This window comes from Ruditapes philippinarum, unplaced genomic scaffold (genome assembly GCF_026571515.1).
Source record: "Ruditapes philippinarum isolate M1 unplaced genomic scaffold, ASM2657151v2 ctg2400_1_1_1_1, whole genome shotgun sequence".
Classification (NCBI taxonomy): domain Eukaryota; kingdom Metazoa; phylum Mollusca; class Bivalvia; order Venerida; family Veneridae; genus Ruditapes; species Ruditapes philippinarum.
The window spans coordinates 80,192-105,391 of record NW_026856098.1 but is presented as its reverse complement, the minus strand read 5'-3'; the positions used below and the strand labels follow the sequence as shown (position 1 = coordinate 105,391).

Sequence of the window (25,200 nt, the reverse complement as noted above, 5' to 3'; positions counted from 1 at the left end):
AAATGCAAAACAACTTTTTGTTAAATTTCGTTTTGAAAACTATCTAGAATGATGGTCTTACTAAGAAAATAAATCCGAGCACCAATTTCTTTCATTCGGTCATCAACGCTGTACAGGCGTTTAAAGAGTTATTTACGTGACGTAACAATGTAGCGCCAAATATCTCATGAAAAAAGAGACGCATCTATATTATTGCGCGCTGTACAATTGCAGTTGCGTAGCAAGCAAGGGGGTTCGTAACCATTTTTTTTTTATTTATAACATTAAATTAATGCATTTTATCATGTTTCGTGAAAATATATTCCATATTTCACTCAAAAAAAAAAATATCCTTTTAATATTTAACGTAAATATAACGTAATACATGGGGAAAATGAAAAGGACTCATGTTTATCTTCGAATATCAGCCATAACGGAAATAAACGTATTTCTTTTTGTAGCAGAACAGCCATTAAGCAGCGTTCTGTTGAAATTTTTTTGTGGTAATTTATTGTTAAGATTGAGATAAGAAAGTCCAGCGTATGCATTACGGACCTTTCGTATTCTTCAAGTAAAATTCTGCAAAATTATGTATAGAAAAGCTATTACAGTACTTTTCGTAAAAATAACGATTTAAACGGGGGGAAAATGAAACAGATTATAAAATCCATAATTGTCTTCCAGTGTCAGCCATAACGAATAATACGTTTTTTTTGTTTTTTAACAGTATAACCATTACGATACATTTTGTTAAAATTCGTTTTGTAGTAAAAACGCCATAACATAATTATAATAAATTGCTGTAAAGATGTAGATTAAAAGATCCACAGTGTATGAAAAACGTTTTTTTTCCGTACCGTTACGGTACATTTTGACGTTTTACGTAGATTTACGCTATGGCTATATGGATAGCTAAATTTCCTACCGCTTTATTACGCTATGGACGTATTCCGAGTAAAGAGCATGGCTGTTGAGGAATCAAAATTTCGAGACGCTTTTCTACGTTGTGGCAGATCTACAGGTAGGGTGTGGCCGTCGAAAGGATATACATGTAAGTTATTGAATTTAAAGCAACAAGTATAAGAAAAAGGCAAAACAAGTTTGAGGTTAAAATTCAAGTCATTCAGAGGAAAATGTTTTCATTTACCTATATAAGTCTTCACAAGAAAGAAAAAAAAGAAAAGGTTGTTAGTGTAAACTTGGAGGATTTACTCCCAAATTATTGAAATTCTCTAAATATTAATAAAGGTCACTGATGGAAGGTCTGTCAGGAAAGTGAAGTATCTAATATTGATAGTTAAACAAGGGGTGTCTACTACTTAATAATAGCAATAATTTAACAGTGTCACTAACTTACTAATTTTTTAAAACATTTCCCATGAGCGTTCAAATTGTTCATATTGAAACAACTGTCTGGCACTGTATTTTTCAGTAGTATAACTAGAAACTATTTGTTTCTTGAACATTTCCAAAGAATCCCTTATTTTCTTCAATCTGTTATAGTATATGTACTGTTTTTGCTAGCAATATAATATTATTTAGGATAATGTTTATATTAATATTCCCGAATAAGATATCAAAATTACTCCAATTATTGAAATTTATATTACATTTTTCTTTGATATGTTGATTGTAATTGTTGCTAAAGCTGTTTAATAATTTCACAATAACAAAACAAATGTATTAAATTTTCTGGCTCATGTTGGCAGAAAGTACAGTCTTTTTCTCTAATAATATTCATTTTTTAAGAAGATAGTTAGTAGCTAAAATTCGTTGGTTGATTCTGTGTTGAAACCAGATCAATTATGGGTCTTTTGTTAATCTAAAAACATTACTATATAATTAATTGAAATTCAAGTTATTCATATCATCAAAACTTATTAATTCATTTTTCCACTTTAGCAATGAATTTGGATATTCTTCTATATATAGATCTGCATCCTTTTTTCTCTTTATTTATGATAGCCAAACCTAAAGGAATGATCGAGGATATTGACTGATTTCTTAGGTAAATGTCTAATATTATTATTTCAAAGAAATTCATTTACTGCAGCTAAAAATCTTGATATTCCAGATGATTTGTTCTAATATTGAATATACTTATAAAATATTGCCAGGTGTAAAATTCACCTTCTTGATTGATAAGGTCCCCTAAAAATATTACTCCCCTAGATACCCATCTGTTATAACAAACACTAGATCCGCTACTTTAATGTCAGGATTGTGCCATAAATTGACTGAGTAACTTTGCTTACAAGAATTCACTTCTACATTTGAAGAAATTAAATAAAAACTGTAAAGTACATCTTTCCAAACAGGATTTAAATCTTGATGTAATTGTATTCTTGTAAAATCTGTACCATACTTATACATATTATTTAAAAAAGGGCATGCACTTTTAACAAAATGTAAAAAATTACAATTAACTGCCAGCAGTCTTCTTAGCCATGTTGCTTTAAACTATACATAAAACACCTGAGGTCATCCATCTTAAGCCCTCAAATCTTGTATTCCTGTGTTTTAACCGTATCTCTTGAATCAATCCATATAAAATTGAAAAAACCTTTACTTGATAATATTTAATTTTGCAAGTGGTAGGTGAGGAATACCCAAATCAAAAGATTTAATTTTGTAAAAGCAAGGGTTTAAATAACCACCAATTTGTCAAGTGGCGTTAACACTCTTTTTGACTAGCAAGCAAACAACTTTTTAATTTCCTCAATTTTTGAGTCATAATTAATATCAACTATATCAGATTAATCTACTGAAAATTTAATTCCAAGCAGTGTGAAAATATTATCTCCCCATGATAAATTGTATTCTGAACAAAGTATTGTGCAACTGTATTTTTTTTACCCAAACCAAATAACTTTTGTTATCTCCATATTTATATTAACCCATTACTTCAATTTACTTCGATTGCCCTTGCAACAACATGCTCAGGCTTAAATTTTCTGTTACCATGGCAACGAGGGAACATCTCAAAATTGCCAAAAATCACTATTTTGCGTTGATTTTTTCCATCAAAATTGATTTCAAAGTGCTGCAACTTCTCAATGGATTGAGATAGAGTCAAATGCTTTTCAGCGTTGGTTACACGTTACATTATGATCAATCTGGGGTCATTTATAGCGTCTCACAAGTCCAAAATTTTCTTGGCGATGAGGGGGACTCCGCCACCCTTCAAACCCCCCCAAACAGAAGGGGGCACATCCCCCTTCTGGCAACCCCCTGATGTATCTTTTGGTTTGGGGGCCTCGCCGAAAAAGAGGTCACTTTTTTAACAACATTTATCAAACAAAAACAAGTGTTGGGGCCTAAATAAGGCACTTTATCACCATTTGAGACAACAAAAAGGGGGGGGGGGGAAAAAGGCGTTAAAAGGCGTGTATATAACGTAATGGGTTAAGGCCTGAATTGTTTGCATAAAGTTTTAAAGTTAAAATTGTGTTGTTTTTTTTTTAATGTTTTGAAGTGCCATTTAAGAATAAACTAGTATCATCAGCATATTGAGAGAGTTTGTACTCTGTACCATTTACACTAATTGGCGTCCGCGCCGAAGCGCGGCGCCGTTATGGAATAAAATTAGATTTTGTGAAAGGGCGACAGCAACTTCTCGAGCCTTATAGTCGGTCATGATAAAAGCCGATCATTCCGATCGGTATGAGGGTGCTTGATTAAGATATGTACAATTAATAGCGAACTGGAGAATTTCGCAATGCATGAAATAACCTTTTCCGTCTCTTCGGTTTTTTTTATTTATCATTTTGTAGTACACAGTGGGTTATTATGGTATGTTAAAATAGAATGATGAGTTGATGACCTAAACATTCCGAAAATCTATTTATAGAGGGATGTACTGCTATCGGTAATTCCCGGTCTCTCCCGGTTATTTTGACCGGGATTTACTAGTGACCGGCGAATAGTATCACACGTTTATTGTCCGGTCTCTCCCGGTTTTGGAGTAGATGTTTGATATCGTTAAAGGTACATTGTTATGGTATAAATATGACACTATCAACTTTGAAACATTTTATTTGATTTGTTATTCGTGTTTAGTAAAGATTCCCAGGAATTATTCAAAGTTACAAATTAGATTTTATGAATTATTCAATTGATTGATAATTTAAAAAAATTATACAAATGTACATGTACATGGTTTAAGAATAAGCAATATTATATATTGAAAGATTAAGCATAATTTACTGAATTTTTCCAGTGTCATATTTTTACTAAGTGTGAACAGATACCTTAAGAGGGGGTCTTCGCTAATAGCGATAACATAATAAGAGACAATTCCACAAGTGTGGTGTTGATCAAGCGTTACACATATGGATTATAAATGATTGTATACATGTATATTCGTTGCTATTAATAATCACGATCATAAAGAAATAACAAGTAATATTCTAATCTCTAGCATGCCAATCAAAGTTCATAATGAACAATGTCTTTCGTCCGTTCATTCTGGTAAAACCAATTAATCATTGAAAAGTTTATAAGGATTTCTTGTCATCATATGTCTACTAGTTCATCTTCACTTTCTGCATTTCTTGCTTGGACGCCCTTTGATGCTTTGCATCAATGCTTTTCTTGTTCCTTTTATATTATGATTATATCTTATCAATATTGAAAGAATTTCTGCGCAAAGAATGAACAGGTAGGGGGAGAGAGAATCACCTTTACGACAGCCTCTTTGTAGTGAGAATCAATCTGACAATGATAATTAACAATAACACATGACTCTATATTTGTATAAAAAGTTTGATCCATGATCTGACAGAGGGTCCAAAATTTAAAAAATCTAGAACTTGATGCACAAATTTCCACGAAATAGTGTCGAAAGCAGCTGCAAAATCTGTAAATAGTAACAATCCAGGTATATTTTTCTTTTCTGTGTAGAACATGAGATCATAAACTAATCTTATATTTAACGCCATGAGACTTCCAGGTAAAAAGCCTGTTTGGTCATCGTTAATGATCTTTCCTATACTATTTTTATGCGAAAAGCTATTGAGAAAGAGGCAATTTAATAGGATACATTTAGTAGTGAGCCTCTTCGTTTCTGCAAGTATTTCTTCCTGATTTTTGTAAATTTTTTCCTGTTTCTGTTATTAAAGAGTTCATAAATTTTGAGACATAATTTCTGTTTTCCAAATTGCAAAAGTATCTTGTAGGTTTCTCTTATTCTTGTATCCATTTAGCTCTTGATCTGATAAATACACCATCCATTTTATTCTACCGTAAATCTAAAAGTTCTTTTCTTTTGTTTTCTAAAAGTTCATAATTAGTGTTAGGCTGGGATTCAATATCCTTTATTTCTTTTAAAAGTTTATCTTCATTATTGATGGGTTTTTTATGAGACGCATAACGAATGGTTATTCCTCTAATAGATAAAAGAAGAGTTTAAAAAATAACTGGTCTTTAATGTTGAACGTTCATGAAGCGGAATGTCATTTATATCATTTATATTTTCATTAATGTGGGAGGTAAACTGAACTTTTGTTTCTTTAATGACTTTTTTAACCTCATTTAAATGTTACTTCTTTTAATAAAGAATTGTTCGACTTCCAGTATGATATTCCCTTTTTTAAATTTGTCTAAATCGAGGGAAATAATTTATAAATTAAAGAATGATCCGTTTGGTAACCTGATAAAATTAGTGAACACTCAAGATCTGTATACAAATTATCAGAAATAAGAAAAATCTAAGCGTGCCTTTTTAACTGGTTTACTTCTAAACCATGTGTACTCTCTATTTTTAAATGATTTTCTCTCCAGCAATCTAAAAGATTTTATTCTGACATAATATTAAAATCTTTATCTAAACTTTATTTAAATGAACATAATTAAGGCAATCCTTTTCTGGGTTTAGAATCAAGTTGTAATCTCCCGCCAAAACGAAGAGGGAATTTTCAAACTGTGACATTTTGTCATGAACCATGTGATAAAAGTCTGGACTATCTCTATTAGGTCCATACACATTTTTACATATTTTGTAATTTAGAATCAGCAAATTCCCATTATTGTCCCGGTCAATGCTATAAATTTCACAATCAAAATTATAGTTTATAAATGTTGCTACACCTCTAGACTGGTTTTAAAATTACTAAGATAACATTCATAACCCCATTGTGCTCTGATATAATTTTCTTCTGGTTGAGTGAAGTGAGTGTCTTGTAGCATACATAATGATAGAGTTTTTTTTTTTTTTTTTTTTTTTTTTTTTTCATTCAAAAGGTTTAACACATCTTTGCGTTTACTTTTGTCTCACAAACCTTGTACATTCATTGAAACACTTGAAATTTTATTACTCATAGAACGTCATAATTCCTGACAAATAGTTTATGAATCTTGTGAGAATAATATTATGTAAAAGCATTTTAAGTGAAAAAGGATATTGTCATTGCTGTAGAACCCAAAAATATTAAAAGGAAAACCTCCAGAAAGACCATCCATCATTGAACCATTAGTATAAAACAAAAGCATTTTCGATATGCAGTTTGAAGGAGGAAAAGTGGGTAGTGATATATCTCAAGTGAAACTACAAAATTGGTCATACTTATATACATGTGCCTGTAAATCTACCGACAAAAAATTTGGCTTAGTATTTGTTAAAAAATAGATATTGCTAAACATAAAAAACAACCGAAAAGGTATATGGTTTATGGTTCAGACAAGAATAAAAAAAAGAGCTTAACGAGGTCTGTTTAAAATACGTTAATCAAATATTTCTACATGGAGACCAGTAGTACTACTGTTACAGTAGATTGACTAACTGTTAATTATCTTCATGAATTTTGATGCAAACTAGAAAATATTTTAACGGAAAGTCCCTGATACAAGCACAAAAAAAATCATGTTACATTGAACATCCGAAAATATGTAACGTTCCACATGGAACATCAAAAATATTACACAAAACATGAGTTTCATGCTACATAGAACATTAGATAAAAGGTTAGCATGTCTCTTGCCACATGTTACATTTGATATATAACAATTAATATGTTTCACAGTTCGTGTAAGTTGTAACATAAGAAATATAGCAAATGATATGTTTCATGCTACATGTAACATCAGGCTTGTGGTAAAAAAATATGTTTCATGTTACATGGAACATCAAGCATGTGGTTAATAATATGTTTCATGATGTTACATGGAACATCAAGCATGTGGTAAATAATATGTTTCATGTTACATGGAACATCAAGCATGTGGTAAATAATATGTTTCATGCTACATGGAACATCAAGCATGTGGTAAATAATATGTTTCATGTTACATGGAACATCATGCATGTGGTAAATAATATGTTTCATGTTACATGGAACATCAAGCATGTGGTTTATAATATATTTCATGCTACATGGAACATCAGGCATGTGGTAAATAAATATGTTGCATGCTGCATGAAACACCATAAGGAGCATCATGTAGAAATCTATATGTCAAATAATTTGCTCCAGATACATGTATCATGTATATTGCAAATATGGTACATCATACTATAAAAATAACCAACAAAAAAAATAATGTTTAAGTTTATTCAGGCTATCAAGAAGAAATCTAACTTCAAACACATGCGCATTTTGCATCATTACCTCTGGCTCTTGCATGTACAGTTCATTGCGATAGGGAAGGCAACTAGTACTGGTAATCCGCTTGACAGCATGTTCGTGAACGAAGTTGTAGCTGAACTGTGCTCTGTGATCTGTGGCTGCCATGATCCAAGAGATAAACTACTAACATCAGCACAACCGCGTATTTTAGTATTTACAAATTAAACTTAAATGTTTAATAGATCTATTCTATTTTAGATACGAGTTTAGAGTTGAGTAATGCCATAACCAATACAACATATAATTTGGAATACTATATTTCAAAGTTCAGAAATTTCAGTTTAAAGCGTATGTCAAGAAATTAAGGAAGCCTCCTGGTGCCAATTTAACATGTTCTATTAAAAAGATAACTCCTACGTAGGACTTTGTAACTCCTGCGTAGGACTTTATAACTCCTACGTAGGAGATAAAAAAAAGCCTACGTAGGACTTTGCAAGTCTTTAATAAGAGATATAAAAACCTAATTAGGAGTTTTAAAGTCCTACGTAGGACTTACAAACTCCTACGTAGGACTTTATAACTCCTACGAAGGAGTTAAAATAGCCTAATTAGGAGTTTATAACTCCTACGTAGGACTTAATAAGTCCTACGTAGGACTTTATAACTCCTACATAGGACATTATGAGTCCTACATAGGAGACAAAAAACACCTAATTAGGAGTTTTAATCTCCTAAGTAGAAGTTTAAAAGTCCTACGTAGGAGTTTATAACTCCTACGTAGGACTTTATAAGTGTTCTTCTACGTAGGAGTTATAAAGTCCTACGTTGGAGTTATAAACTTTTAATAAGTCTTTTTTTATCTCCTACATAGGAGTTACAAAGTCCTACATAGGACTTACAAAGTCCTACGTAGGAGTTAAAAAGTCCTACGTAGGAGTTATACACTTTCTCGCTCACTGGATTCCGACAACAACCACGTATTTTCTACTTATTCAACTCGTTTATTAAATTTTGTAATGAACCTACACTCATTTAATATCCTCTTTTTATTAAAACTTTACATTATCTTTGCACAGGAAAAATGTTAAATGAAAGGGAAAATGTGCTTTGTGTCCACGGAAAAAATGACAAGCATATTATTAATAAACTGATCGTTAAAAAGCTTTGTGGGACAACGTTGTGAAATATTATGTGAGACTTGACTCGGCCACCGCTCGGCCACCGTTACTTAATTATCATCAATGAGCAGTCATAAACAAGTTGTTGCAAAATCAATAGCGCCAGAATATTATTAAAATGAAAAAGGTAGTTTTGAAAAGTTAAATCCGTGAACGGTTTTTAACATGATATACCTTTTATGACACGAAAAACTTTTACATGTATACATATTTTATCATGTATTGAATAACTAGTTTATGTCTAGTGTTATCTAACCTTTATCTTTGAAAAACATAATATCACGAGGGTATTTCCGAAATAGTTATTTTCAATGATAAATCATTGGAATCAATAAATGTTTTTCGTGTTCCGTTGAAAAGAAAGTAAAAAATATTCCTCAGAATAAAAAGGTGAAAAAGGTGTGAATAAAGGAAAGAAACAAAATGGTTTGGAGGATATATTTTTTTTCTGCGATATTAACTATATCTGTAATACTTCATTTAACCTCAGGTAAGCCAAATATTCATTTGTTTTTCTTTTTTGTTATTTATCACTGAACACGATATACTGATTATACCATTACAATTCAATGTGGATAAGAATGCCATAACAATTGTAAGTAATATCTTCTGCTAACCTAAACCAGGCTTTTCACTGTTAATCTAAACCAGATACATAGATAACAATAATCTCCATTGAAATACAAGAAAAAGCATTGATGCAAAGCATCAAAGGGCGTCTAAGCAAGAAATGCAGCAAGTGAAGATGAACTATAGTAGATATCTGATGACCAGATATTCTTATATAATTTTTAATGGTTAATTGGTTTTTACCAGAAGTGTATATAATTTATGAATGGGCGGACGAAAGACATTGTTCATCATGTACTTTGGTGGGCATGCTAGAGATTAGAATATTACTTTTTTTCCTCAGGAACTTAAAAGTCTATCAAAAGTAACAATAATATCCAAAATATACAGGTTTATAATAAGCAGAATATACCCCCTTTATCGGATAAGTTTATTTATATTATATATTGGGTATTTTTGGATATTATCATTAATATTGGTTATTTTATAGAATTTCAAATTCATGTGGTATTTTCTTTGGAACATACAAAATAGTAGTAAAATGAACAAAGTCTGTTAATTGAATTATTGGGAGGTCAATCTACTATTTTAATGAATTACTAGTACTTCAAAAACCTTGTCTGACCCTCCAGTGTGTTTACATTCCTATCAATGAACCCATAAAAACTTATGTTAAAATTGCAGACGAAAGTTTCTGTTGTTTAAATGTCACAATAACCGGCAAATCAACATTCCACTCAAACTACCATAAAATCGATTTCCTACAAGCAAAATATAGAATAGCAAAAATCCGGGAAATCAGGGTTGATTATAGCTAAAGAGACTTGCAGCGATTATACTTCTACTATGCTAGACCTGTTAACTGTCGCACAGCGTCAAAATAAAAGCGACATTTAAAGTTATGAACTAGGTTTATTCAAATATCCACGGTTAAAATGTCATACGTGCAATCCGGCCGTAAAAAGAAAACCGGAAAGAACCTACGAAAAAGGCAATTTCAAAATGATAATACTATGATATAACAATTCGTAAAACCGGCCTTCTTAAATTTTTCAATACATTTATAAAGAGTGCAATTAATTGTTTGAATATGTTTGCAATTTATTTCCTGCAAAATTCTTCAGTTCGCTATTCATTACCATAGCGCGACACGAATGACCGTTTCATTAAACTAAAAGTACATCTATAATAGATGTTTGGACTTTTACAATGTTAAGTTGATCATGCTATTTATAGGTACAGCAATAACATACATAATAACCCACTGATAAATTAAAAAACCGAAGAGCGTGATTAATAGACGGATAAGATAATTTCATTGAATATGTTTGCATTACGAGATTCTCCAGTTCGCTATTCATTGTACATACCACGTATCGAGACATTTCATTTTTGATAATCAAACACCTTCATACCAATCGGAATGATCGGCTATTATGACCGACGAAAAGGCCCGTGAAGTTGCAATTGCCCTTTCACAAAATCTAATTTTATTCCATAAAGGGCGTCGCGCTTCGGGGCGGACGCCAATCACTCATGTCTATCAAAAATTAGATTCTGTGTAGCAATTAAAACTTTATGCATGTAGATTTCATTCTTTTATACTTTACACCATTTGAAAGTTAAATCTTTTATCCATTGCTACATGTTAAAATATTGGTAACTTTCTATGGATCTCACTTAAAATAGCATAGTAAAACAAACCCACGAACAAACCCACTGAGCCAATTTTTTCCCTCATTTGCATAGTTTTGTAACAGTTCTCTTTAACACATGATGTATCATTTATCTAAATAGGAACTGTAAATGTTTTTACCTGCAGCCGTAGACAAATGTATAAGCTTTCAGAAAATATATTATTTTACTGATTTTGATATTTGGTTGAAAAGTTTTACTTGCTACAAGCACGGGTGTTAAGAAGTTGCCTATCTCTGTTATCTACGTTTCTGCTTAAACCAGGGGGGAAGGTTAAAATATGTAATTCTATTTGAAATCACTGCCTACAAAATTAAACAGATCGTAAATGTGTTAAATGCGATACGTACTGTTCAATGCGATACGTACTGTCTTTTAAATGGGTCGACTTAAGCGTTGGAATGTGTGAGGGAGAGATATTCAGTGGAGTAGGGAATCGTGCTGTTTGAGCCAGTTTCTGACTTTTAAAATTCTGAAAGTACAGTAAAATGTTGTAAAGATTTATATAATTCATCTAACCATTTGTTTTAAAAGAAAACTTACTTATTACGCAGACAATGTGTGACAATATGCTACAGGTCATACAAGTAATAGATATCATTTTATGACTGTTTAACCAGGTTGGTCTTATCGATTTAACTGATAAGAGATATGTGTTTTAACGAATCACCTAAATCATTGTGTTATCCTTCAAATCTAGTAGACGCAAAAAAAAAACTGGATAAATTTTACAAATTCGTCTCAGATATAACTTCATCGCCTCTTAATTTACAATAAGAATTTGCAGCCCTTTCCGTCAATCTACACAGGAAGGATAAGATGTGCGCATGAAAACAAATCCTAAAAAGGTCTGATTTGTTGGTTTACTTCATGTAATTTTTCACCTTAGGAATTATCGGCGAGGTAGGTATCTACAAATTAACTTAATTTTGGAGGAATTTTACTTCATTACTTTGGAATAAATTTAGTAAACAAATCATATCATTGAAATACTATTTGTTTACATGTTTGTTTTTTTCTTAGCGAATATTACCGTACCGTACCCGTTCTGCGTATTCTTAATGTATTGTGTTCAGGGGTCTTCGGAAAGGGCAGAGAAGATGCTTACTTACTGTGTCTGGGACGTTCACTATATGGGATTATACTAACGATCTTTTAACCCATTGCCAGATATACACGCCTTTAACGCCTCCCCCACCCCTTTTGTTGTCTCAAATGGTGAAAAAATGCCTTATTTAGACCGCCAACACTTGTTTTTGTTTGAGATTTGTTGTTTAAAAAAGTGACCACTTTTTCGGCGCTGCTTTGACTCTATTTCAATCCATTGAGAAGTTGAAGCACTTTTGATGGAAAAAATCAACACGAAATAGTGATTTTTGGCAATTTTGAGATGTCCCCTCGTTGCCATGGTAACAGGAAATTTAAGACTGAGCATATTGTTACAAAGGCAATGGTCCAGTCAACATTTGTGCCAAGTTTGATTAGTATTGAAGCAGTTTTATAGTTTTATAACAATTTGAACTTGTAACGGGAGACTTTTCATAAAAACAGCCATTTTTTACAATATGCTTCAATTAATGGGTTAAATAAAAAAAATGGTGTTTTTCTAATGCAATTTTAATTTTCTGTTTACCATATTTACGGTCCAATTTAACCATTTCCTATTTTGTAATATTAAGTTTTGAACGAAGTTAGTCTTTATCCTTATTATAGAAAACTTTATTGCGATTGCATACCCATCTTACGCCATTTAATAACGTTAACAATCTGCTTTTTCCATTATTCCATTTGAAATCACTGCCTACAAAATTAAACAGATCGTAAATGTGTTAAATGCGAAACGTACTGTCTTTTACTGGGGCGACTTAAGCGGTTGGAATGGGTGCGGGAGAGATGTCCAGTGGAGTAGGGGATCGTGCTGTTTGAGCCAGTTACTGACCTTTAAAATTCTGAAAGTATATTTAAATGGTGTAAAGATTTACATAATTTATTTAACCATTTGTTTTAAAAGCATACACAGATAATACTTAGACATGTGTGGTAATACGTCACAGGTCATACAAGTAATAGATATGATTTATGATTGATTAACTAGGTTGGTCTTATCGATTGACTTTACTGATAGCAGATAATGGCCTACAATTATTAAAAAATGAACCTAAATTAAACTAGTTATAGACGCGAATTTAAGAACACTGTATAAGAATTCGTGTCAAATATAAATTCATCCACTTTTAATTCACATTAAGAATATTGCCGCCCTTCCCGTCAATCTACACCATGATAAATTATTACCATTTTCCTGATAAATGTCAATAGTAAGAATTTTTGACAACAATGTGAAATATATAAACAAAATTGCTTTAAAAAAAAGCATGCGAGAGTCTTTCTGCAGCCGTAGAAGATTTGTGAAACTGAAATTACGACTAATCGGCGAGGTCGGTACATGTAAATTAATTTAATTAAGGAGGAATTTTACTTTATTATCTTGGAATAAATTTAGTAAATAAATCATAATATTAAATCACTATTTGTTTACATGTTTGTTTTGTAAGCGAAAGTTAGACCGAAATACCGTACCCGTCCTGCGTATTCTTACTGTATTGTGTTCGAGGTTCTTGGAAAAGGGTAGAGAAGATGTTTACTTACTGTCTGAGACGTACTCTATATGGGATTAACCTTATAAGATCTTTTAAACATTTGCATTTTCAATTTTTTTTACTGTATATCCTGTCCAATTTAACCATTTCCTATTCTATAATTTTTAGTTTTGAACAAAGTTAGTCTTTATCCTTATTATGGAAAAGTATTGCGATATTGCATATCCATCAACGTTTACAATCTGCTTTCAATCTATTTATCAATATTCCAGCACAACTATCTACGAATGAAGCATTACTTAACATGACAGCATGTGATTCATCTAAAATCACGTTAGACTGTGGACCGGGCTCAAATATTGCTATAAACTCGTTACATTACGCCTATCATGTTAGCTGTGAGACAACATGTTGTACATACAACAAGTCGCACTGCTTTGTTGAAGCCGAGATAAACGACATTCGAGCTGTAACTCGTGATTGTTCTGGAAAATCATCCTGCTATGTGCATATAACTACAGAACCAACAGACTTCATAACTTGTGCCCTAGGCGTTCTGCCTATTTCATATGTTTATTTAAAGTATTACTGTATACCAAGTAAGTAATAAAAATATAGTAAAAATTCTAATGTAGGACTAAATATTTAAATTAATAACAAAAAATGTTAATCTATTATTCATTTTTACTATTATATCAATTCAAGTAAATATGTAATAAGTTACTAATAACTAATAATGACAGGCTTTCATTGATCTATTCAGGAAAAAATATCATTTCAAAAGTATATACAATAAACATGTCACAAATACTAATTTCGTTGTTCTTTTTGGTTGCTCTTTATCATCCAGGTGCACGAATAATGTCAGTATGTTCTAATGGACATCTGGAGGAGTCAGACGGCAAGCCCCTGTATCTAACCAGCTGTAACAACTGGAAGAACGTCCTGTTCGTGTTCCTTTGAAGTATTCTCCTGTACATCAAAAATAAATATGAATACAATTTATGCTGACTTATATTTGGATACGAGTAATTGTGAGCAGAATCTGACTTTTCTCGACACAGACAATAATACCTTATCAACGATTGGTTGTGATGAACATTACAATAACAACATAGAAAGTAAATTATTAAATAGTCACTACGTAAAGATTGATTTCATCAACAACAGTACATCAAACCAACAAGGCTTATTTTTCGTCGGACTTGATGGTAAGTATATTCTTCCTATATCAGTAAATATTTTCAATATTGTTGTTAATACAAGCTGAATAAATCTAACGGGAAGGGGCACAATGTTTAATAATTTACTATATACATGTATACCGATATTAATTTATATGGAACTATGTAAAATTCATGATATATATCGAGCCTGTTAAATGTTATCATATATAACACAACATTAACAAGTTCAAGAGTACGAGTCAAAGTCGAATCTATAATAAAGAGATCAAGGTTGTGAACTAAACAAATGTAAATAACTAAATAACCAATAATTATTGTTCGGAAAGATGTAAGGCGGTATATGTGCTGCGTTCAACACCAACATTATACAACTATTCTGAAAACGAACAATAAATACAGATACAAATGTACCTGTATTATAAACAGTTCGAACAAATTAAGTTTCCTGTATTATATGCATAAGATGTGGTTACATTTGACACTTTAAGGTAATACTAGAAAGGTTCAATCATTTTCAGGTATTCTATTTCAATATGCACAAAAAACGTTTATCGGTTCTGCAGTAAAATAAAATAAAATACTCTCACTTTCTTTATAGTTTCTTTACTTTTTGAATGACAGTATTGTGCGACGATTGATGGCCGTGGCGATGGTTTTCAACAAACTATGGCTGTTATTTTGTAAAATCTTTTATATTGAATCTTTATGTAAATTATTATATCAAAGCACAATATTACCTTCGCCAGTATGGTTTAACGGTATAGAAACACACAAATATATGAGTTTTGTAGTTTATTAATATTGCCTAAAGAATCGGCAACAAATGGCGTACATGTAATACAAAGGGGAACAACTCTTTCACAATAATGTTCTGTATATGTCCGTACCATACCGTACGCTGACAAACCGTACCTGACTACACTATGGCGCTACCTTTCTTTCTTTTTGAAATTTAACTTAATAACGTATACATATCCTTTTAAGATAAACTAAGTGATGAAATATAGTCTAATAATGGAGACACTCTTAATAATCAAATCCATAAACGTTTAACAAAACAATGATATAAACAGTTATTAAAATGGTAACTTATTAATTATGTATATGTCTATGTAATGTAATCATCAAGGTATTTAGGTTGCTTGCGGAGCCTCTGCGGTCTTTCTGAATGTAATTCAGTCCCCTCATTAGTATAACTTAAACTAGAGTTAGTACTGTCAGTAAGACTAAGAGATGTTTCAGTGTCAGGTTCATGTGTGTCCATTTCTCCACTAACACTCGGAGGACTCTGAACTTCAGGCATTTCTGTAGCTCCTAGTGGTGCAGTTAATGAAGGCGGAATATGAACGTTGTCCTGCGGAACAGAAATGTCACTGTCTATATCGTCGCTATCATTGTCTTGCTGGAATTTGCACTTAGAAAGATTAAAATTTTGTATTTCTGTGGGAACGCGGAAACATTCGTTTTGTTTCACTTTATACGAGGAAGCGCGTAACTGGTTACCGATGAACTTCTTTACGTAAAACCAATCATCTTCTTTTGACACTACAAGGTATCTTTGCCTGGAATGTAATTTATTCTTGTCAGAATATAAGTAAACTATATCTCCTACACTAACATGAGAGGCTTTCACAGATGACTTAGAGCTTTTGGACTTTTCACTTGCACTGTGATTTTCTAAACGTGCCTGATACTGTTGAGAAATAACATTTCTGTCCGAAATAGGAAGTTGTTCATGAGTAAACTGATTTCTTTGCGTCCACAACTCTCTAGCTGATAATCCTTTCACGACGGATGCGACAATTCAGTTTCGCGACAGCAATCGCCAGTTGAACCTTAGAAAGCGAACCGCCATCTGGCTCAATACGTATGATCTCATCTTCAAGCTCTTGAATTGCTTTTTCTCCTACAGGGTTTTTTTGTTAACATTTTTCACGCGACCAATATCTAAGGTTATATTCAGACGACGGAGTATGGCGTCATCTCTCAAAGATGTAAAACATGGAGCAGCGTCAACTCGAATGACGGCAGGAGGTCCATGAATTGGATGTAACTCAGTGCACAGGCATACTAAGGAATCTCTTATAGTATCTCTTCTTTCATTTTCTACTATGGAGGCAACAGTGTATGAAGTTGATGTTTCTCTTAACACAAGTACTAACTGTTTATTACGTTTCATGACGTCTGCAGCGAAACTCATTCCTACTACCTCAGGAGGGTCTTCTGAGGATTGAGTACAAAACCCTGTTGGTAGTTTACGTAAAGACGCGCAGCTATGACACATGTCAGATACTCTTTCAACTGCTTGGCTCATGTCCAAGGCATAAAAATGTCTCTTCAAAACCTGTAGTATTTGATGTTTTGATGGATGGTCAAGTTTGATATGCAAGGCGGTGATAAGACCATCAATGGCAGATCTGGGTACGACAATTAGGTCAACCGAAGACACAAGAGGATTCAGTATGTTTTACGACAAGTATACCATCCTTGGCAATAGATACAGAGTTGAGGTAACGTTTGACATCTTTAACATTTGTTAGTTTCTTTGAAGGCCTAGTGCCTTGTAATAAATGTGAATGAACGCGTCTAAGGTCTGGGCACTCTGACTGAATATCTTTCCAAGCTGATCTGGATGTGAATGGTAAGCGGCTCTTACTGTTAAGTACGTCCTCTATGTTAATCGCTCTAACAACAGAATCCTCAGTGATATGAATAAATGTACATATTTGGCAAGTGGGGTTTTCACATTCTGGTGCGTTGCGGCTGGCAAAATCGGATGGGACATTGGCAGAACCAGCAAGATGTTTAACATGTACTTGATATCGGCTAACAACAGAAAGAAAGGATGTCACTCTTGGACTAGCTGAAAACTCGCCTCTACATAACTTATCAATTGCTTGGAACACACGGTTTACTGTCTGTTAGCACACACGTCTGCTGACTGGACTGTATAATGTATGGACTGAAGTGCTTGACTGCGGCTGCAATGCCAAGAGCCTCTATCTCACAAGGTAACAAGTGACCTGGTGTTTTTTCGTAACTTGGCACTGAAGAATCCAGCGAGTAAACAGCTTGCCATGCCGCGTAACGTATAATGTAGCGCCAATGCCACGTTTCTTGACTGACCCATCAGTGACTATCCAAAGTTGGTCTGTAGGTCTAGGAAGGACAATTGACTTGTTTGAATTTAGTGCTGACTGAGTGTTTTGAAAATGTTTAAGTGAGGCTTCATCCCAAACGATTTTGTCTGAAGAGTTCCCACCAGCTGTAATGTTGTCGAGTGGAGCTATCAATTTACGAACAACCAGGTAGAACACGACCCAACACCTTGTAAGCGCCCAATGTATGATCGTAACCCATGGACAGTTTGAGGGGGTGGAACAAGCCGAAAGAGAAGCTATACGATGTGGGCTTGCTGAAAATTTTCCTTTTGGGACCATATCCATCCAAGGAATCGTAGTGGATCTTGGACATATGATGGTTTTTGTGGGCTTCAGTTTCAAGTTGTTTTTTCTGTAAAAGCATCTAATACACGGGTCCAATTGGCAAGGAGTTCGTCCTGTAGTGTTTCCACCGATGTACAAAATCATCTGCAAGTTTCGCCACAACACCTTCTTGCAATAAATCACCTAGCACACGACACATGAGTTCTTCCAATGCCGTTTCTTCTGAGCCTGGCATACCCATGGCACATCTTGTATAAACACGTATGGCCTTTTGTAAAGGTGTCGCTACTCCGCAATACTTCATGGACTCCTTCGACAAAGGAATTTGGTAGAATGCGCTTGTTTTAGGTCAGTTACTATTATGTATGTCCATTGACCTATTGTACGAAGTATAGTGTCTACGTCTGGCATGAGTGAAGGCTGAGGTTTTAGCATAACGACCAACATCAGCAAACGCTGTGACCTAAACCGAAACCTCCCTGACCTTTTTTTACCAAGAAAGAAGGGTTTAAGTATTCAACTGTAATTGGGATATCTTCTGGGCGCGAAAACACTCCTTGCTGTTCTAAATCACCGAAGTGTTCTTGTAGCTCAACTAACTTATCTCTTGCATATTGAGGTAGGCGTCCTTTACGCTGAGGTGGTTGAACAGGGCCCATGTTAACAACTGCTTGGAATGGCCCAGAAAAACCATTATATCCAGACAGAGTCTTATCAAATACACTATCATATTGCTCTAAGATGTTCTGGAAACACTGGCGAGTATTTGCAGGTAGTATAGCATCTGGGTCAACTGATACCGTATCAGAGAAATGATTATTGGTAGTCATCTTGGCATGACAAGTACGAACCAGGGGTGTGTCTTGAAAGTCTTTAACTTTTGTATCATAAGAGTCAACAGTGTGGCGAGCTTGACAAACATGTTCATTTTTTTATGCACATGGATGGGATTTGGTCGTTGAATTCAGTAGTCTTACTTTACCAGACACTGCTTCAATAACTTGTGGAAGTGGCCATTGTTTGTTACTGGATGCTCCGAACTTGGGCTCTATGGCAAGTGTGCCATCTGGATCAATGTTGTCTGGCAAAGTTGACCTCCAGGTAAGATCCCTGCCATGTAATTGAAGACATATTGGAACTTGACCTAAGGACAAAAAGCTTGGGTCCTTCGAACACTGTGAGAAACCGAGTCAGGTACCTCTGGTGCATAAAAACACTGTATCAGAACCATGAATAACAATTTGTTGCTTTGCAGGTCTAACCATAATGTCATTTGTTGCCATGAAAGGTATTCCACCAAGTAAATCCACATCTAAGTTTTATCAACCACTAATGCCTCAACAGTTAAACTCTGTTCGCCACGAGTAAGAACTATATGTGTCTCGCCAGCCACCTTTAATGGGGTGGAACCATCTGCCTGGAGTGCACGTTGATTGCTTTTCTTAATAGGTTACTCCCATATAGTGTGCAACAGACAATTTCAACATGTTGATTTCTGCTCCAGTATCTAGGGTAACATTCAGAGGAAAAATGTTTATAAAATGTTTTTAATGTTGGAGACTGTTTGGTGCTTACACGTCTAGAAGTAGCCGAATGTATACCATAGCATTGAGATTGCTGATTGTCATCTTCGTAAGACTCTTGATCGATTTCCGGATCCCCCGCAGTTTCGTCCGAGACAGTTTGACGAACACTTGAAAGATAACGCTTGTCTTCCTCAGGTAAGAATTTGCATTTGCTGAGAAAATGATTGAAATGATCTTCGGCCAGCTTGTTTACATACATAAGGGGCACGAAGGGGTGGCACGAGAGATTGATCGAAATTTTTCCGTTGTCTTTAGAACCTTTAAAGCAGAACGCATGACTTTTGCATCAGCTACGGCATGTATTTCGTCTAGCAAACTGTCTAAAGCGAGAGAAATTTCAGGCTTAAGTGTGGGCTAAAGTCCTTGAACGAAGTTCTGTTCCGTAGCGCTGTTTTACTAGTGCCGGCAAACGATTGTCTATTAATCTCAACCATGTTAATACAACCAAGTTTTCGACTGTTGGGGTAATCTCTTCGTCTTCATCTGGTACAGTTCCCAATATGAGATAGGCCCACCATTCTCTCTTTAATGTGTTATCTTCGATAAAACTTGATAAACGCTGGTATAAATCCTCTGGTCTCTCTCCTGGTTGAAGTTGTATACTGTCAAAATCCAGAAAATGTGCTCCTGTTTGACTGGAATCCGAAATGTAAACGAATTGTCTGCCAAATAGTTTTTATTGACGTTGCATTTTTTCACGATAGTGTTACGAGAAATTATTGGGCAGAAGTTTGCAATTTGCCCTAACATGAGTTCTAGATAAATCACTTTTTGTTTGCAGCTGTGCGCCTCTTTGCCTCAGGAACTGATTCGCCATCATCAGTAAATCCGCGTTCTGGGTTTGTGTGTTTGTTTTTCGCTCCCACTGAAATCCCTCAACTAGGAACGGTGCAAAATTGGGATCCAGGGACAAAGTATATTGTAAATTTTTGTCTCCAAGACTCAAACGATGTAATAGTTGCTTGTTTGGTCAAACACCATTGCTTGGGTGCACGTACTTGAGCCATTATTGTAAATGTTTATGTGTTTTGTCACTACGCAGTAGAGTAGAACTATCCGTTTTTTTTTTGCACTTATTTTGACGTGAAAATGTCCACAACAGTGTCCGCAAAATTTACTGGGTTGCAGATTGAGAGTGAGTCCTTTTTCCTGATGCCACCACGCCAGTATGGTTTAACGGTATAGAAACACACAAATATTATGAGTTTTGTAGTTTATTAATATTGCCTAAAGAATCGGCAACAAATGGCGTACATGTAATACAAAGGGGAACAACTCTTTCACAATAATGTTCTGTATATGTCCGTACCATACCGTACGCTGACAAACCGTACCTGACTACACTATGGCGCTTCATACTTGTTGGAACATGATGCTTGCATTATTATATTAAAGCAATTATTGTTAATCCATGTTTGTGTGGGCATTGGCAGATAATTTGAAATATTTATTTTACTTATCAGTTTGTTTGATTTATACATGATTCATATTTGACGTTATTTTAGCTTCAGTTACGGGTGAGCGCTATAAGCTGACTTGCAGTTCCCAACCGGAAACATGGTGTGCAGGTATGTTTAAATTGGTACTTTTCGCTGAATAACGCAATGAACGCTATGTTACTATTAACTACTTTCAATAATATACGCTTATTCATTTTTTTCAATTTAAGATTCAGGAAAGATTTCCTCTTTGCATTGGGGTCATTGTTTGACTGAAGATTTTTCGCCGTATTTAAGAACCAAAATTGGCTTGTTATTTAATAATATACAATAGAGAAAAAATTGTTTTACTTATTCAAACAAATACTGTCAATTCTATTTACTCGAAATTAACAGAATTTCATTGTTGATTGCTATAATAATTTGTGACATATGATCATGTCTAGGATGTGGTAATCTTCCAAGTATCGACAATGGAAACATTACACTAAGCAATGAGAACGATTTTTCTTATGAAGCAACAGCCGAGGTTACTTGTGATTCCGGTTATAAAACAGATACACCAAATATAAGTTGTCAAGCTAATGGATCATGGCCGATTGCAAATTGTACAGAAAAACGTAAGCCGATTGATAACAATTTATTTTCCCCGGTTTGTTTGTCTTATCTTTTCCTATATTATATTACTTAGTTATTTCTGAGTTGGTAAATGGATCTGTAAGTATAGTTACTAAGAAAATAAAGTAAACATTCATGTATATATAACTTATTTTGTACTGGTATGTGTTTAATTTTTATCTTGAATGATGTTACATGATAAACTATTGTTCTATGTGTAATATTTAATAGCACCATGTTCAGCAAATGAGTGGAGATGCGATAATGGAGATTGTATACTCGAGAGCCAAAAATGTGACAATTTTCCCGACTGCACTGATGAGTCTGACGAACAGATCTCGACTTGTCAAGGTAAATTCAAAGATGTTTATTTAAATTTATTCCATTACGAATTCGATAAACACAACTTTTAGGGAAAATCATCGCGGCAATGAAAGTATCGATGAACAAGCATTTCAATTCGCTGATTTGTGACTTCCTGCTTATTTTACATCATAATTGCATGAAATAGTTACTAATGTTTATCTAACATATAGTTTTAATCACTAAAAAGCACGTCAAGAAACTAACATATATTTAATTATATAGATTCTGCATAGTTATTCAATTTTCTATATTGTTAGAAATATTGTTCTTCTACTTCAATCTTTTATCGAAACCATTAATTACTGTAACAACGAAACCTCTTGTACAGTGAAACTTTAAATAACGTTTGACATACATTATTTCTTTAAGATCGAACCTGTCCGGAGGTCTTGAGGCCAGTTACCTTTCTAATGAAGCATCCGTGTGTGTCAAACAAAAGGGAACTGAGTTGTGCGTAAGTATATCATTTATCATCGAAATTATATGTTTTTTGTTTACAAATAACATTTACTTGATTTATTGGTATCAACAATGAATTGTTGCCTAAGTTGAAAGTCCATATTATTCTCATAAACAGTATATTGTCATTAAAAGAATTGGTAAATGTTTTGTTATTTATACAAATTCCTTTCTGAAGATTTTGGATGGATATCAAAATGCTGGTGTAACCAGGCAAGAGTGTCCGGGGTCTGTCTGTAATTTATTAATTTCTCCTGGATCATAATTTATGGTGTATGTTCAAGGTCAAAAATTTTGACATGAGTTATGACTAAATAATTACCCTTTTTCACTTTCTTGAACATTTTTGGTTTGAGATTTGCATACAACATCAATCTTCGAATATACTTAAGATACCTACTTTTATCTTAATACTAGCTTTGTGATATAACTAGAAGTCACTTTACAAGACCCATATCTCTTACATGGGTTTTGACTGAATGATGGCCGTTTGTGACCTAACTAAGTCCTTTGGTCAGTATCCAAGTCATGAATTTTAATGGTATCTTCCTTTTTGTTAAATCCAACTTAATTCAGGCTCTTGTAAATATCATCCACACAAAATAGTCGGGAGCAGTAAGAGTTATTGATAAACTTATTTAGTTATAAATCAAAACTTTACTCCAGCTTAATTTTACTTACTTTTACGGATTATTAAAATTATTTTCATTATTATCTAACCACTAATTATTACATAATTTATTAATTATTATTACTTAATTTTTTATTATTATTAAATTTATTCCAAATGTTTATAAGTTTAATCAACGACAAGTAATGAATTAACGGTTAAATATTCACCTGTGGGATTTTAAATGTGCTTTACTTGCAAAATGGTTTGATAACCCAGTAACATTTCTTTGGCGCTTTTTAACAAAATTTGTTCCGATGTGCTGTTAAAAATAATTTGTTTTAGGCTGTGGTACTGTACCATCAATTGAAAACGGGATTGTTTCACTTGATGGGAATTCATCATTTGGGTCTGTAGCTGATGTGACGTGCAATGAAGGATATGATCCGAGTAGTGCGAACATTACTTGTTTAATGACTGGTTCATGGGAGAATGTCTCTTGTGCAGTTAAAGGTAATTCCGAAATATAAACAAGAAAATTGTGAATGATATAAATATATAGATTAAAATATATCAATGATTATTTAACATCTAGAAACAGAATATATAATGACCTAGTATATTTTAGACCACTTTAGATTTTTTCATAAGCATACAAAAATTCTTCGCATATTTCATAAAAACAGTTCGCAAAGAGCTGTGTCAGTCTCGTTAAACAAATATGCTTCATCTACTAACAGAATATCATACTCTACGACTACATAATTTTTGAATTTCCACATGCAGCTTTTAGATAAAGTTATTTAGGAATTAAGTTCTGTTCTTTATTTTATTTCAATTACCATTGATTCATTTATGTTCGTATGTGCTTTCCTTTAGATGAATTATGTCCAGCTGATACAGGATAATTAATGTTTTATTATTTGTTTTATCAGTAAAACACCTACTCTGTCTCAAGCTTTTACAAAGCTTGTTTTAGTTCATTCAAATTTGAAAATAACTTCTATCTCATTTCTTAATATTGAATTATTGTAGAATAGTATTTTAAAAAATAAACATGATTTTGAGGTCTGAGCTTCAGACAGTAACTGTTTCAACATTTCTTTCTGATTCAGACCAAAATAAGCAAAGTTTGTATCCCAAAAGTACTTTAGTTTATAAGAAATCTCTATCATATATATAATCTGCTATGTGCTGCTAAAGATCCTTGGCCTTTTTTCTAAAGTTTTAACTCCTTTTTGGTTCATTAACTGATTCTGGTCTGGTTATGTTAAAACTATACACAATATACGCTGAATAAGCTGTCACACCTCTAAACAAAGATAAAATATATAATAAGGAAGTTGAATGAATTAATCTAGATTGTGGACCACTACCAGAACTCAATTTTGGACAATACAAACTTGTTAATGGAAGTAGCACAGTGTTTGGATCTGTAGCGAATGTGATATGTGAATCTGGATATACTTCTGATAAACTGGTTATTACTTGCCAATCATCCGCAAAATGGGAAACTGCTCTGTGCTCCATTAATGGTAATTCTACAGTTCGTAATCATTATTATTTTTATTAGATTTTTAAATATAACTTATATTTATTTTACAAACTGAGAATGTAAATAAGCTGATGCCATGAATATTATAAAATAAATTTTATCTTATAGCCTTATGAGATGTCTGATATCTAGAAATGTGCGATAAATTTGTCCTAATGTTCCTGTTCAGTATGCTTACGCTATATGTTTACGGCGGACACGGCAAACATTGGAGGAAAACTGGATGAACATGAAACAATGCGGGAGAGCGCAAAAGGCGGACGTGACAGACCGTAATTGCCGGATGCAGCCAGAATTAAACTTTAGCCGCGACAGTCACTATGGAGATACAAAGCGTGATAGACCGTAGT

General features: G+C 33.5%; 1 protein-coding gene across 6 annotated transcripts in view; it reads left to right on the top strand.

The window, feature by feature from the left end:
* Nucleotides 1–25,200, top strand: part of LOC132745387 (sushi, von Willebrand factor type A, EGF and pentraxin domain-containing protein 1-like) — a 61,404-nt gene that overhangs the window by 31,890 nt on the left and 4,314 nt on the right. For 2 of the 6 annotated variants that reach the window (XM_060734300.1, XM_060734297.1), the window contains exon 9: nt 24,657–24,830. The exons of the other annotated variants lie outside the window; for them this stretch is intronic. In XM_060734300.1, the coding sequence (XP_060590283.1) occupies nt 24,657–24,830 (174 nt within the window). The remainder of the gene's footprint in view (nt 1–24,656; nt 24,831–25,200) is intronic. 6 annotated transcript variants of the gene reach the window in all.